Raw genomic sequence first — 14,511 nt, 5'->3', positions numbered from 1 at the left:
GGAAACAGGAAACCTTTTTGCCAAACAACAGATTCACTTCATTGTTTTAGGCAAAGATTATTGCTGCTTGAAATTTAGATAAAACTTGGAGTTGGTCTATTTTGTCCATTAAATCTGAATTATTTCAAAATGAGGCCCAGGTCAATGGTATTATGGTCTAGGTTATGTATTCTTGCATTGTTCCTTTATTATATCAACTTTTACCAAAGGAATTGTATATCATTTCCATGTTCCTATTAAATGTTTAGTGCTTTTAAGCCCAATGGTTTCAACTGGAAAATTGAGAAGGTTCTTAAAACATGTTTGCCTTAAAACAAATGGAACTTAAAAAACTTGTCTGCATGACACCGTATGACTTACTCATCTCCCTTCCCAGTCAATTGACACACTTTGTGGCATCATGTGAATTCAGATGATCTTGTCAATCATTCAGTAGCCATGATTCTTGATCATGGCAAAACAGACTGGCACCCCACTTTCCAAGCTTTCATTCCATGGTGGTACCTTTAGGGCTGGTGCAATTATGCATCATCCTACCCATTTCATTCCTGTTTTAACTACTTCTGACTGTGAATAGCAAAATGATCACGGCTAAAATACAGAGAAGCCAGTTTTGCAGCATCTGGAAGATTTCATCCCAATGAAGGACAATGGCAAGGCAGTTTACCCTCCGGCAAGTAGTTCACATAATGTTGTGGAAGTTGATAGATCAGGAAAATTAGTTTAGCCCCAAACAAAACCAGATCAGATTTTAATATTTCTTGGTTAATTGGGTCAATCAAGTGACTCCAGCTTAGAGTTTGCATCCTATGCTTTACCCACTCCTATGATCGAATTAAGCATGTTTGCAAACTGTATTAAAATTTCTTAATATTTAGTAGATAATGTGTTTCTCAATGAACTGAAACTAATCTTGAACAAATAAAAATACACAGTAAAAGGGATAAATTGCTGATGTAGTTCAAGGGGTACAGTCTATTGCATGGGCTTACTTTGATATTTTTGTTATATTTTAATAACACTAAGTGTGGTTATAATTCTCATAAACTACAAAACAGAATCTAAGCATATCTAAATAATGTAAAATATTTACATGGGTGGCTCAGTGAACTTTGTGAATCTTTAAAAGGAGTCTATGAGCTATAAAAGATAAATTCCTTTGAAATGATACATATTTGAGCTACAATAGGTCTGTGGGATCATTCAAATATAGCATATTCTAGGTTGTACATTACACAATTAATATCTTATGTTATTTAAAGATGTGTAGTTATATTCATATGAGTAGTGTATAGAGAAAGTACAGGTAGCCCTCAAGTTGCCTATAATGGCAACTGGGACAAGAATTTCCATCATTAAGTAATGTGGTTGTAGTTTGGCTACATCACTTAGCAACCTCAGTCCCTGCAGTTCTTGTTGTCATTGACTGAACCCATGATGGTTAGATGAGACAACTTCCTGCTGACTTCCCATAACCAAAATCAGTGGGAAAGAGACAGGAAATTGCCAAGTTCCAGGCCTGACTTGCAAAAGCATAGCACAAGTTAGAAGAAGTGCCATGCAGGCAGGAGATGAGGCATGAGGATGTGGGTGATGCTTGAAAGGTACCATGCAAGTTGGGAGATTGGTGCACGAGAGCTATGGGTTAGGGAGAGTACAGGAGTTGTGCAAGAGGTGCAGCACAGGGAGGGAGAATGAGGGTACACAAGTGGTTAGCATGGCATGAGTAAATACTAGGGGAGGGTGGTCAGACTTACCCACCAACCTGCAACCATCTCTGCTGGCTTCCACTTTGACTTTCTGTAGAAGCTAGCATGGAAACTTGCAAATGGTAATTAGACGATCTTAGGGTGTTTGGCAACCAATTGTATGAACAGGTTGCCTAGCACCCAGTTAGCAATGATGTGACCACAAGGATGCTGGGATGGCAAGGTCTGAAGACTAGTAATAACTACCAACAGTGCAGTGATGTGCAGGCAGGGGAAGCAGGGGAGGCAGAGCCTCACCACTGTTATCATGAAAAAAAAATGTAAAAGGAAAAAGGCAAGAGCTGAGGTCAGGCTGAGCTAGTTGCTGCCAGAGTCACCGTGGATGACTCTGCTTAGTGCTTAACTGTTTAAAAAAGCCTCTAAAAAAGCGCCCTCTACAGGAGGAGCCTCATAGACGTGCCTCATCTAGCCTGACTTTAGGCGTTTTATGTTCACTCGAGCAGAGTTAAGCAAGGGTTAAAAGCCTAAAAATTCCTGACGTAGGTGAGGCACTCCGTTCTCCTGCCTCCTCCTGTAGAGGGCATTTTTTTAGAGACTTTTTTTAAACAGTTAAGCAGAGTCATCCATGGTGAGGCAGCAACTAGCTCAACCTGACCTCAGCTCTCTCCTTTTTCCTTTTACATTTTTTTTCTTTTCATGATGACAGGCAAGAGCAGAGTTGAACTCCTCTCTGAAACAGCTGGAAAAGGTAAGTGTGGGTCGGAGCGAGGAGGAAGAATTCAAACTTCATCCTCCTGGTGCGGCGCTTTGGGCAAAGGCTGGAGGAAAGTGCTCTCCCTCCCAAGTGTAGTTTGATTGCAGGCAGAGCATGTTGTCTTTTCAAACCTGTAATCAGTGAAGCTGGGCTGATCTTTCCGGGGCTGGGGGAAAGTGTGTGTGCTCCAGTATGGCTCTTTCACTGGCTTCCTGCCTCCTCCTGTGGTCTCCCTGACTCCCTCCAATCCAACTTTGTGTGTGTGTGTGTGCGCGCGCGCATGTGCGTGCTTGTTTGAGAGTTTGTTTGAGTGAGAGAGGGAAGGGGGTAGGATAGTCCAATCCAACTTGTGTGTGTGTGTGTGTGTGTGTGTGTGTGTGTGTGTGTGTGTGTGTGTTTGAGAGGGGGGAGAGAGGGAGGAAGGAGGAGAAGGGAGAAGAAAAAGAAAAAGAAAGAAGGAAACTTATTTCGCAAAGGAGAAAAACAAATGCTGTTGCTTTAAATCGGAACTGAGCATGCCTGGCTGTGGAATTCTGGGAGTTGAAGTCCACAAGTCTAAAAAAATTTGAAACCCACCACTGTGTCAGTATCTCACCAGCCATAAACCTCACATGTCACTGCAACAGTGCTGTCATAACTTTGAATGTTCACTGAACAAATGGTCATGTCAAGGACTACATGTTTTTTTAAAAATGATCTGGAAAGTTAAGTTTTATTGTGTTGTTCTTTGAAAGACATACATCTACAAAATATCATTACCTAATCAGCTTCAGCATTCCATGTTTTAGCAAATACATAAGGGAGACATTATATGCCAGTAATGGTGAAACTTTGATACACCAAGTACCCAAGCTGCATGTGTGCATTCCCAAATGGAAAGGTGCATGCACGCGAACCTATGCATGCATGGACATGTGTGAACATGTGCATTTGCAGACATGGACAAATGTGCACAGGCGCAGCAGAGACCCGAAGACCAGCAGGCTGGCAGGAGTTGGGGTATCCCAATACTGGCAGCGTGGCAAGAGGTAAGATTTTTTTTTCTTGAATTTTTGTTTCATCGGTTGCAGGAAAACAGAAGCTCACCAAAAAAAACAACGCCATGGAGATCTGACCTGGGGTGATGTCGCGCATGCGAGCAGAGGGTTCTGCATGCCACCTCTGGCACACGTGCCAGAGGTTCACGATCACGGTTCTATGTGAATTGACTTATTTCTTTGCTTTTTCCTCTGTTCTGCTTCCATCTTTTATATCCTACAGATAAAATATTCCTGAGGAAAGTGTTCATTCAATAGCCTTTTGGATCTCAGTATGAAGGGAAGTATATGGAAAACTGTTACCCTTGGCCATTGGCTTGGCTACAAAGGGCAGTAATAATAGCAGGAATACAGTGAGTGCCAGTCTGAAGGAATTAAATAGGCCTGAAGGAATTAAATAGGAATTAAATTTTTTTAGTTGCTTTCAAAACTTTCACTCAAATCAATATTGTCCTTAATGTTCTGGATGTTTGCTCTTTTCCAGGACAGCCTTCTAAATTGCTGAAACTACCATCAGTTCTCGTGCCTTTTCAACGCTAAATCTAGAAGTTAGCCTATGTTGAATATGTGAAATAAAATCTAAATGTACTATGTGAAAAAACACAGAGGTGTTCAGTTTAAAAAATGTATCCCCTTTGAAAGTCTTTAAAATACTTCTCCAGTAACAGTACTCTGCTGAGTCAAGTAATTTAATGCTTGTTTCCATTGCCTATTTTTCACAGTTTGAATGTAGACATTGTCATTGAATGCAAATGTTTTAGAAAGAATTAACTATATGTTTTTAATCCATGTTAAAGACGAACCATTATTAATTGAACCAATAATATATTTGATTACATCCTGCATTAAAATATAGTCTAAAAGTGAATTTATTAATGATACATTCCATTAATCTATTAAAATAAAGTGATATATACATATATCTTGCTTAACATTCAGTAAACTGTTATAAATCCCACTTATTCTCAAGCAACTGGGTCAATCATATAGGTAATGCTATTTGTTCCTTATATTTGTGTCAGAAATAGGACTACTGGAGGGGTGGGTTCCGGCAGGCACTACTGCCAGTTCGCTCGTGGGCACACTGTGTCCATGTGTAGTGCAATAAAAATTATTCTAGACGCCACCCAGAAAACCATTTCAGGGGTGTGGCAGGCCTGGGTCGCTGCTGGTTCCAGCGAACCAGACCACCGAACCATTACCGATTCAGCTGAACCAGTCCGAACTGTAGGAACCCACCACTGGACTACTCTGATTTGATAAGTTGCTCTTCATGCATAGAAAAACATATGCCAAAGAGTAATTATTGTTCTCCCTTATGTGATACCTTTTTTGTTTAGATGACTACAGAGCAACATTCAAACATCTACTGTGGCCAGGGTGGGTTGCTAATTTTTTTTACTACCAGTTTAGGTGCGCTCACACATGACGCTTCGCCCACCCACCACCGCTACTACTGGTTTGCCCGAACCAGGAGCAACCCACCTCTGCTGTGCCCCACACTTATCAATACAGAAGTTCAGGCCCTTTTATGAGATTAAGTATTTCAAATTGATCTGTAAAATCTTATCTAGAAGAATAGAGAACTAGTGGAACCCCAGTGTACCATACAAATATAGAGAGCAGTCACACAAACAGTAAACAAATGTTTTCTACTTGGAACATGTTAGATCTGTTCAAAGAACAGTTACTAGCACGATTCAAGGATTTTATGTTTCAATGAAACAAAACTTCAGCGTTTTGTGTTATGCCTTAGAGAACAGCAGATTTAAACAATGAACCACCACAAAATTAGGTGCAGTTAGAATTTGTGCTGTGTGCCTATTAAGACAATCTTTGGGGAGTGGGGAAGGGAATAGGATGATTTAAAGAAGATTTTAAAATATTAACCCAGACCACAAATAAATTAAGTGCAAAAAACCAGTCCTCTGTACATGACCTTGAGGCTTTTTCCAAATGCACATGTGGAGCGTACATATTTTGCTTTTATCATCCTGCCTGCATAAAAACCAGCAGTTCACAAACAACCCAAGCGCACTTTTGCACGTAGCCATCTGTAGCCATCTGTCTAAAAAATGGAAGGCACAGTGCAGAGAACATACATGGGCATACATACTACATGCAAGACAGAAATGTTCTCAAAAGTTAAATCACATACATACAGTTTCCTTAGCAACAATATCAAATTAGCCTGTCCCTCTTGCCTTGGATATGTTTTTAATCTAGTTTATAGCCTTGGGATCCTGGTGGTCTCCGGTTGAAACATTAGCCAGGCCTGGTGTTCCTTAGTGTCCGAGCCCAGAGTTAAGCATGCAAACAATTAAAACCATAATAAATAGATTGATTGTGCAGTCAACATTCCCTTTCTTGTTCTACAACATTTCTAAAAATATGAATCCCTTTTTGCTTAAAGCATTCTCCAATTCTGCAACTCTGGAGAAACATAACATTAAGGCCCAAGCAGTAAAAAAGAACATAAAACAAAATGTCTGTATCTGGCCCCCCAAATGAGAACAAAACTCAAGCTTTTTATCCCCAATTTTGAAACATTTTGCAATCTTCATAGAAAATAAGCTGTAATAGCCCACAAAACGTATGTTTTGCATCCGGTCTTTAAACTTTCAAATTTCTGAATTATCTTGTATGCAAATTAAGACTATGAAAAAAATGAATCTGGTATGTTTGATTTGGTTCAGGTTTTTCCCTGTTAAACCCAGTTAATTCTATTCAATTACTGCATCTCTTTACAGGTTTTTAACAGTCATCGAATAGAATATCAGAATTGGAAGGGATCTTGAAGGTCTTCTAGTTCAGGAAACCCTAGACAGGAAACCCTACACCGTTTCAGACCAATGGCTATCCAACATCTTCTTAAAGACTTCCAGTGTTGGGGCATTCACAACTTCTGGAAGCAAGCTGTTCCACTGATTAATTGTTTTGTCAGGAAATTTCTCCTCAGTTCTAAGTTGCTTCTCTCCTTGATTAGTTTCCACCCATTGCTTCTTGTCCTACCCTCAGGCGCTTTGGAGAATAGTTTGACTCCCTCTTCTTTGTGGCAACCCCTGAGATATTGGAACACTGCTATCATGTCTCCTCTAGTCCTTCTTTTCATTAAACTAGACATACCCAGTTCCTGCAATCATCTTCATATGTTTTAGCCTCCAGTCCCCTAATCCATCTTTGTTGCTCTTCTCTGCACTCTTTCTAGAGTCTCCACATCTTTTCTACATCGTGGTGACCAAAACTGGATGCAGAATTCCAAGTGTGCTTTTACCAAGGCATTATAAAATGGTATTAACACGTCAGGTGATCTTGATTCTGTCCCTCTGTTTATGCAGCCTAGAACTGTTTTGGCTTTTTTGGCAGCTGCTGCACACTGCTGGCTCATATTTAAATGTTTGTCCACTAGGACTCCAAGATCCCTCTCACAGTTACTACTATTGAGTACCACATATACTGTACCTAGAAAAATCATTAATATATTAAATATGTAGTTTGTTATGTATAAAATTTTGTTACATTTTTGTAATTCTGGATTGATAACAAAATTAGGAAAACTTGCCAACATTTTTACATAGCTCTTCCAATTTATACCACTCATTAATTTCTTCCCCAATGCTAAATATCAGTGACAGCATCAATAAAGATTTCGTCAGTAGTTACCTATGTTTTGCTAAATGTGTTAGAGAAAATGTGTCTGAGGTTAGCCTTCAGCTTCTATTTTAATTGCAGCAATTTTAGCAGTAATTTGGGATAAAAAAGTTACGAGCAAAAAAATGAGATTTCTATTAATTCATCTCTAAATGTATGCTGAATTTACTTTTCATATTTAAAATCCACCCATGATATGAAAAAATATGTTTGTGAGTAGGGCCTTATATTACATATTTACTAGAAATGGACCCATATATGCCAAAGTAATAAAGGTTAAATAATTAACAAAATATTTATTGTAAATACTGATTTTAAAAAGCTTTCACCAACCATAAAAAACAGATTCAGCAAATATAGTTAATTATTATTTTATTTTTTAAAAATGTGTAGATGTTCTAGTTAAAAACATATTTTTCTTGAGCTGGAAAGTAAGAGGGAAATCACTTAAATCAGTATTATCATTAAAAGCATTTCTTTTTCATTAAGAGTTGATAGACAAAGCCTCTTAAAATGGAACATTTTTCCTCCCATTTAGTAGTCAGGCTGCAGGGCAGGAATGTGGAAAAACTCCACGCAGGTCAAAGGCTTCACTGAAGTCTAAAAAATCTGCTTGCTGGGCTTTAATCAGCATAAAGTTTCTTAAACACCCTTGGAAAGAATTCTTAGTGGTCAAGCAATTTTGTTTTATGTCAGCTGGAAAACAAATGAAAGAACACAGGAGACATGTTTACTGTATGGATAACACTGAATGCATATCTTGAAAGTAATAATTGAAGATAAATTGTCAGGTTAGAGCATGCAACAATTCCTTCAATCAATCTAATTTGCATATGGTAGCTTCATACAATAAAGGGAACCCTGTCGATCATAAAACTAATGAGTGAAAATGCTAATCTGTAACCGTAATAGTAATTATTATATTATTATTAAATCAATGAATAAATAATTCTTAAGGGCTAGATCAGTGAGTCTCAACCTGTGGGTTGGGACCCCTTTGGGGGTCCAACGACCCTTTCACAGGAGTCGCCTAAGACCATCGGGAAACACATATTTTCGACAGTCTTAGGAACCGAGACACCAATTTTATGGTTGGGGTTATGAAGAACTGTATTATGATACATGAAGAACTGTATTAAAGGGTTGAAAACCACTGGGCTAGATGGATGTCTGAGCCCAGGATTGTGTTCAGACAGATTCTCGGGAGGGGGTGGGGGGTGGCTGAGGTATAAAGCTGTAAGAAAAGGAACAAAACTGCAACCAGGACACTTAGATAAATGGACACTGGTGTTTTAATAGTCCTCATGTTTCAGGGTATTAACTTTATGTGGCTTACTATTTTTACATTAGTTACTTGGAAAAATATACAAGTCAAGATTAAGTCAAGATTTTTTCCTGCTTTGCTTTGAATGTGAGTAAAATTACATACCAGGATACCCTCCGACATAAATGGGGTTATTTGTATCTGCAGAGGTTGAATGAACATGTGGATTATCAGTCTGAACCACATTTCCATCGACTGTTAGAGCAATATGATGCTTATTTTTCCTAGCCTCCACTTTGTGCCACTGTCCATCACACAGATTAGACATTCCTTTTGGTTCATAGGAAGCCGTTATTCTGCCAGCTCCATTATTGACATTGAATAAAATCTACAAAAACAAAATAAATCACAACTGAACAGCCAAATGAAGTAAAGGTAGAAGATGGTTCTTTTAACGCAATACATTTTCAGAACTGCTGTGAGTAGGTAATTATTAAATCAATGTTCATTTAATATGAATTTCTTAGCTTTGCATTTTGCCAAGAAACAACTAATTCAATGCACCCTATTTCTATTTCAATACTGAAAGATTTGTTTTATATTAGTCATTTCTCCTCCTACTCCTCCTTGATAAAGTACAGACAAGGTTTAAGAGACATATACTGACTATGTATCTTCCCTGAAAACTTTAATGCTAGATTCTGCTGTCCAGCAATTGATTAAAATGGTTAATTATACTGTGTTTCCCCGAAAATAAGAAAGGGTCTTATTTTCTTTTGATCACTGAAATAAGCACTTGGCCTTATTTTCAGGGAAGTCTTATTATTTTTGAGGTGCAGGAGGCGGAAAGCATGGTCACCTCATGGTTGCTGCTGTGTTGCAATATTTTCAATATTTTTAGCGCATGCACTCAAAAGCCTGATTGACCTTATTATCTGGGGAAGTCTTATTTTGGGGAAAACAGGGTAGTTTGGACCAACTTTCATAATTAGGGGATTCTGAAAAGGGGGGATGTGTATGCTCCCTTTGATACTGTAGGGAACAGTGATGTCTTGATGTATGTAGGGATGATTATTTTTGAAGTATGGTCCATGCAAAAATAAACATCAAATTCTTTTTCAAACAACTATTACTAATGTTGGTATTCCCCTCCCCCACTCTGATTTCTTTCCTTTTAACCACTGAACTTTTCACTCAAGCCAAGATAATAAATATATTTGTAAAATCATAGGCATTTGTCTTCAAATTGGTTTTTTTTATCATTTCATCTATTTCATAATTTTAGAGCCGAGGTGGCGCAGTGGTTAAATGCAGCACTGCAGGCTACTGCTAGATCAGCAGTTCAGCGGTTCAAATCTCACCGGCTCAGGGTTGACTCAGCCTTCCATCCTTCCGAGGTGGGTAAAATGAGGACCCAGATTGTTGGGGGCAATATGCTGACTCTCTGTAAACCGCTTAGAGAGGGCTGAAAGCCCTATGAAGCGGTATATAAGTCTACTGCTATTGCTATTGCTATTGCTATTATTTACGAGCTCTCACATCACCAATTGAACTGTTTCTTCTAGAATAACATTTCTGTTTTCCTATGCATAATAAATGTATAAATAGCAAATTGTAATTGTCTTAATAATCTAAAGATAATTTTCAGAATAAAAAATTCTATTGCTGTAATATAATCAGATATGTTTCACAGAGATCATGAAAACATTAATTTCTATAATCATTATTATATATTAATAATTACCACAGATTTTCTCTCAAAAACTGCATATGTGACTTTCTTATATATATTTTCATATCCATCAGTTTAGGTAACACTTAAGATTTATTAGGATAAATGTATTGCAGCATATCCGTTTCAGAACCTACCTTTCCATTTACAATTTCCAGCCCAATGGCATCTATTTTAGCACTACTGATTCCAAAAAGAATTCCATTCACAACATTCGTACGAAATTCAAATGTAATGTTAACTTCAGATCTGACTTTATAGCCTTCCCTAACTACAAAAGAGAGAATGAAATAATGAAGTTAGAGGTGCAGCAGCCAATCCATCCCATTGCGTGGCGTCGCCATAAGCGGCTGCTTTTGCAATTAGCCATCCACCTCCTCTGACCCCACCGCTGTGAAAAAAGAAACACACACACAAATTCCTCACAATAAAAAATTACAAATCCCCTCCCTCCCTCCGTCCGATCCACATATCTTTTCCAGCTGTGGAAACTCTCAACTCTCCTCTTGTCCGTCCAACGTAAGCGTGCTCAACATAAACGTGCTCATAAGGCATGATTCGCTGCTCCCAGATCAGGAGGCGGGAGAATCAGTGCCCCCTTTGCATACAAATTTTTTTGCTTTTTAACCCTTTCTTAACTTTTAAAAGACGAAAAATTCCTTATGCAAAGGAGGCCTACAGTTCTCTGGCCTCCTCCTATAGTTAACACTAAGCACTGTTACAAGTCACTGTGACTTGGAATCTGGTAGCAACTACCTTGGCTTTAATTATTTTTAAAAAATTCTTTAAAATTCTTTCCTTTTCCTCAGGGGATTGGTGAGGCACCGTCTCCCCTGCCTCTAGTGACTGCACGTTCCTGGTACAATGACAATAAAGTAATTCTAAATCTTGACCAAGTGAGCAGACCAGGAATCACCCAATCAAATGATCATTTGACCAAAGCAACAATAAAGACATAAAAGATAAACATAACAAAAAATAAGATTAGCAAAACCACTAAGAATAAAAACCTCTTACACTAGTCATCGCTACCAACTTCAAAACTAAAGCTCTGTCTAAATGACAGCTCAGTTAGCAATTTACAGAGAGTGATAGGCCTCCATTTTAAAGAATTTTCTACTTATCTTTTATACATGAAAGTTACTGTAAGAAACACAGCTATCTAGGTGGGAAAGTGTGCTCACTTTAAGTGTCTCCTTGAATTAGACAAGTGGGTTGGCTTTATTGGAAACAGAAGTTGTCTGCAATACAGAGTTTTCCTTGTTCTTCAATGAAGCCATTCTATTTCCAAGTAAGGGAAATTATATGATTCTTACCACTACCAGCAGCTACAATAACTCAGAATTGGAAATAAAAGACCAAGAGTAAAACATTTAATGTTATTGGATATTTTCTATATTTCATTTTACACTTATATTAGGGGTGGAGGGGGGGAGAATAATACTTTACTTACCAAGAACAGCAAAACCACTTCCATCAAAGTAAGTTCCTTTCTGGATTGCAGCATAGCATTTATTCACAGCAAAAATTGAAACCAGACTATCTAATTGCTTGCTATTAATGGTTACTTCACTAATACATGCAGGAATGCTGTGAGTAATCTGCAAAGACAATTTGGTAGTTACTCCTGTAGAACAGTGTTTCTGAATCTTAGCAACCTCAAGACTTCTGTACTTCAACTCCTAGAATTCCCCAGACAAGTTTCCAAGATTAAGAACCATTGCTATAGAAAATCTGTATACTACAGACATCTGTTATCACCCACAGAGATATATCATTCAGCGCCTTGCTACTTTATAATTATTAATCATTGAGAAATTCAGACATCTATTAGAGGAAGTCACTCAAACTTTGTGGTAAATTTACACATCATTTTATATAGCATTTTGTTTTCACATAGGTCCCATTGCAGCTTGGTGGCCTGGCTGGGGGGAGGGAAGAGGGGAACTGGGCTGTGCAAGCGGCAGGCCAGTGCATGTGCACACAGCTCAAATTGATTGACTGCCTGCCGGCCCACTGCTTGCGCACATTGAGCTGCATGTGTGCACGTATTCCAGTCAGCCACTCGTGCAGCCCAATTCTGAATAGGCCATGGACTGGTAGTGGGCCGCAGTCCAGAGACAGGACCCCTGAGGTAGCGAGCAAAGGATTAAAGTCTATCCCTTATACAAAGATCCAGGGCAGAATGGATATTCCCTTATATTCTTTTTTGCTTATGTTTATGCTGCTATAGATTAAAAATAACTTCAGAGGAATTTTTTAAAAAAAAAGCAGAATGGGAAATCTTAATTTTTGGGGGATGGGACAGAGAGCTGAACTATAACAAATACAGCAGGTACACCTTTGCATTTTATGATGGAAATAAGATACAATACAGAAAATCTATGACCAGGAGTCATCCACCCAGCCATTTTTCTATTGCCCTGTTAGTCTTGCTGTCATCTATCTGGAACTTCTTGTGGGGAAAACAGAAAAAAGCATTGTTGTTTTGACAGCATCTGTCGTAAATCTGAGTAGCTACTTTGAAGAAGGAGAAGATTTAGGACAGAAAAACAGTGCAGCAAAAGGTTAATTCTGCTCTTTTCCACTACCGCTGTGGAGATCAAAATCGGACTTACAAGAGTTGTTTTATTTTGAAAAAATGTTGGGAAATCCATCTGTTTTCCAGCTTAAAATAGTTTCTTTCCATAGAGTGCAATTTAATACTGCTATTGTTATGACTATGACCATGAGCCTGCTTATTATGGTTACTGGAGGAGCTGAACATGCGGTTTCAGATACAGACATGTTTGATATCTTTTAACAAATTTAGTAAAACAACAACAAACCAGTCTTGTTATTTGAAGTAAAATGCAAACAGAGGAACTGGAATATTTCAAATCAAATGTGGATAAGTAAGTAAAAAATACCAAAATAGCATGTAAGAAAATGAACCTATTATCAGCATTACCCTGAGTCAATTCAAATATATTACAGAGGGAATTCATTTCTTAAATCACTCTGTATGTTATCACTTGAGAGCTCATGGTAAACAGTTCCTATACTTCCTGCGAAACTTCCACACAACTAACAACAACCACTATTTACACTCCACAACTCTTCCAATTAATTTTAAACTGGCACAATTGCCCCTCTAGCTATTGAGGCTCATCTGAATAGTTCAGAACTCACTCCTATCCTCCCAACCTGGCTAAAGGCAGAGGGCAATGAATATGGAGGATAGCAATCTACTGCCCCTTCTCATCAGTGACTCGCTGTGTTTGCAAAAGAGTGTATATAGGGAAATCCCTTGGATTGATCAAGACAACATTAAGGAAGGAAAGAAAAGGGGCCTAAATATGGCACAAGTCCTATCAATGGAAATAACCAGTTGCCCACCAGAGGAAATGCAAAATTATAGCCTCACAAGAGCTGATGTGAGCTGTTCTATATACAAAACACACCACCCTAAAAAAACTTCGCATCCTGGTGGAGTCACAGCACTTCTTCAAATCAGCAGAACACTGATATGGAATGTAGTATGATATGTTTGCATACCTGGCACACAAATGATCAATAAGAAAATAAAGTGCTTACATTTCTAATGTTCTTTGTGAAGTAACCTAAGGGTAGACCTCCCAAATACAATTTCCCATCCACATCCAAGGTGCTTCCGTCACCTGAAACATTGACAGCTTCAGTTGCCTGCCCATCAACTATGATTACACCTTTCCTTTTAGCATAATCTGTTTTTACCTGTAAGGTAAGATACATTATTTGTGAGCAGTTATTCATAGTTAAGAAACATGCAACTAAGAATAGTATTCCATGTATTTATCTGTGACCAGCAGACATTTTTATTCTTGTTTCACAACTGTTTTAGGGTTATAAATACATCAACCAAATATGCCAAATGCAAAAACTATTGTGTACCTAATACAACATTTCTACCTTAGGCGTTAAATGTACCAAAACATTTATGTATCTGGGCAGTTGAATATAAGAATTTAAGAAATGTACCGTATGCCATTTTCCATCGCTGATCATTGCTTCATGAGAAACTATTGACTGTCCTTTTCCAAGATCAAATGCAAAACGAAGCTTTCCTTCTTGTAGTTGAAGGGCTGCATAATCAACTTGCTTCTGATGAGCTGTGTAGTATATTAGACCACTAGAAGCAAGGGTCCTGATGCTTAATTGGACAGAAAACCTACAAAATAAGATATGGAACTGATCAAACTTTGGACATTTCAATACATGCTATGAAGACCATTGAAAATACTGACTTTCTTCCAGTTTGACATCATGACGAGACAGCCGAAGGAAAGCAGGGCTCTGCATTCCATGACTGATTTCTTTCTACCAGAGGCCCCTAAAGGCCTGTA

The 14,511-nt window shown here is 38.3% G+C and overlaps 1 protein-coding gene across 1 annotated transcript in view; it reads right to left on the bottom strand.

The window, feature by feature from the left end:
• Nucleotides 1–7,692: 7,692 nt before the first annotated feature.
• The window catches only part of LAMA1 (laminin subunit alpha 1), a 97,331-nt gene continuing 90,512 nt past the window's right edge, over nt 7,693–14,511 (bottom strand). The window contains exons 58-63 of the mRNA XM_032222905.1: nt 14,147–14,336; nt 13,724–13,882; nt 11,601–11,748; nt 10,285–10,418; nt 8,581–8,803; nt 7,693–7,847 (exon numbers count right to left, since the gene is read on the bottom strand). Of these exons, the coding sequence (XP_032078796.1) occupies nt 7,693–7,847; nt 8,581–8,803; nt 10,285–10,418; nt 11,601–11,748; nt 13,724–13,882; nt 14,147–14,336 (1,009 nt within the window). The remainder of the gene's footprint in view (nt 7,848–8,580; nt 8,804–10,284; nt 10,419–11,600; nt 11,749–13,723; nt 13,883–14,146; nt 14,337–14,511) is intronic.

The sequence above is a fragment of the Thamnophis elegans genome, chromosome 8, assembly GCF_009769535.1.
Source record: "Thamnophis elegans isolate rThaEle1 chromosome 8, rThaEle1.pri, whole genome shotgun sequence".
Taxonomy (NCBI): domain Eukaryota; kingdom Metazoa; phylum Chordata; class Lepidosauria; order Squamata; family Colubridae; genus Thamnophis; species Thamnophis elegans.
This window is presented reverse-complemented; position numbering and strand designations above follow the sequence as displayed.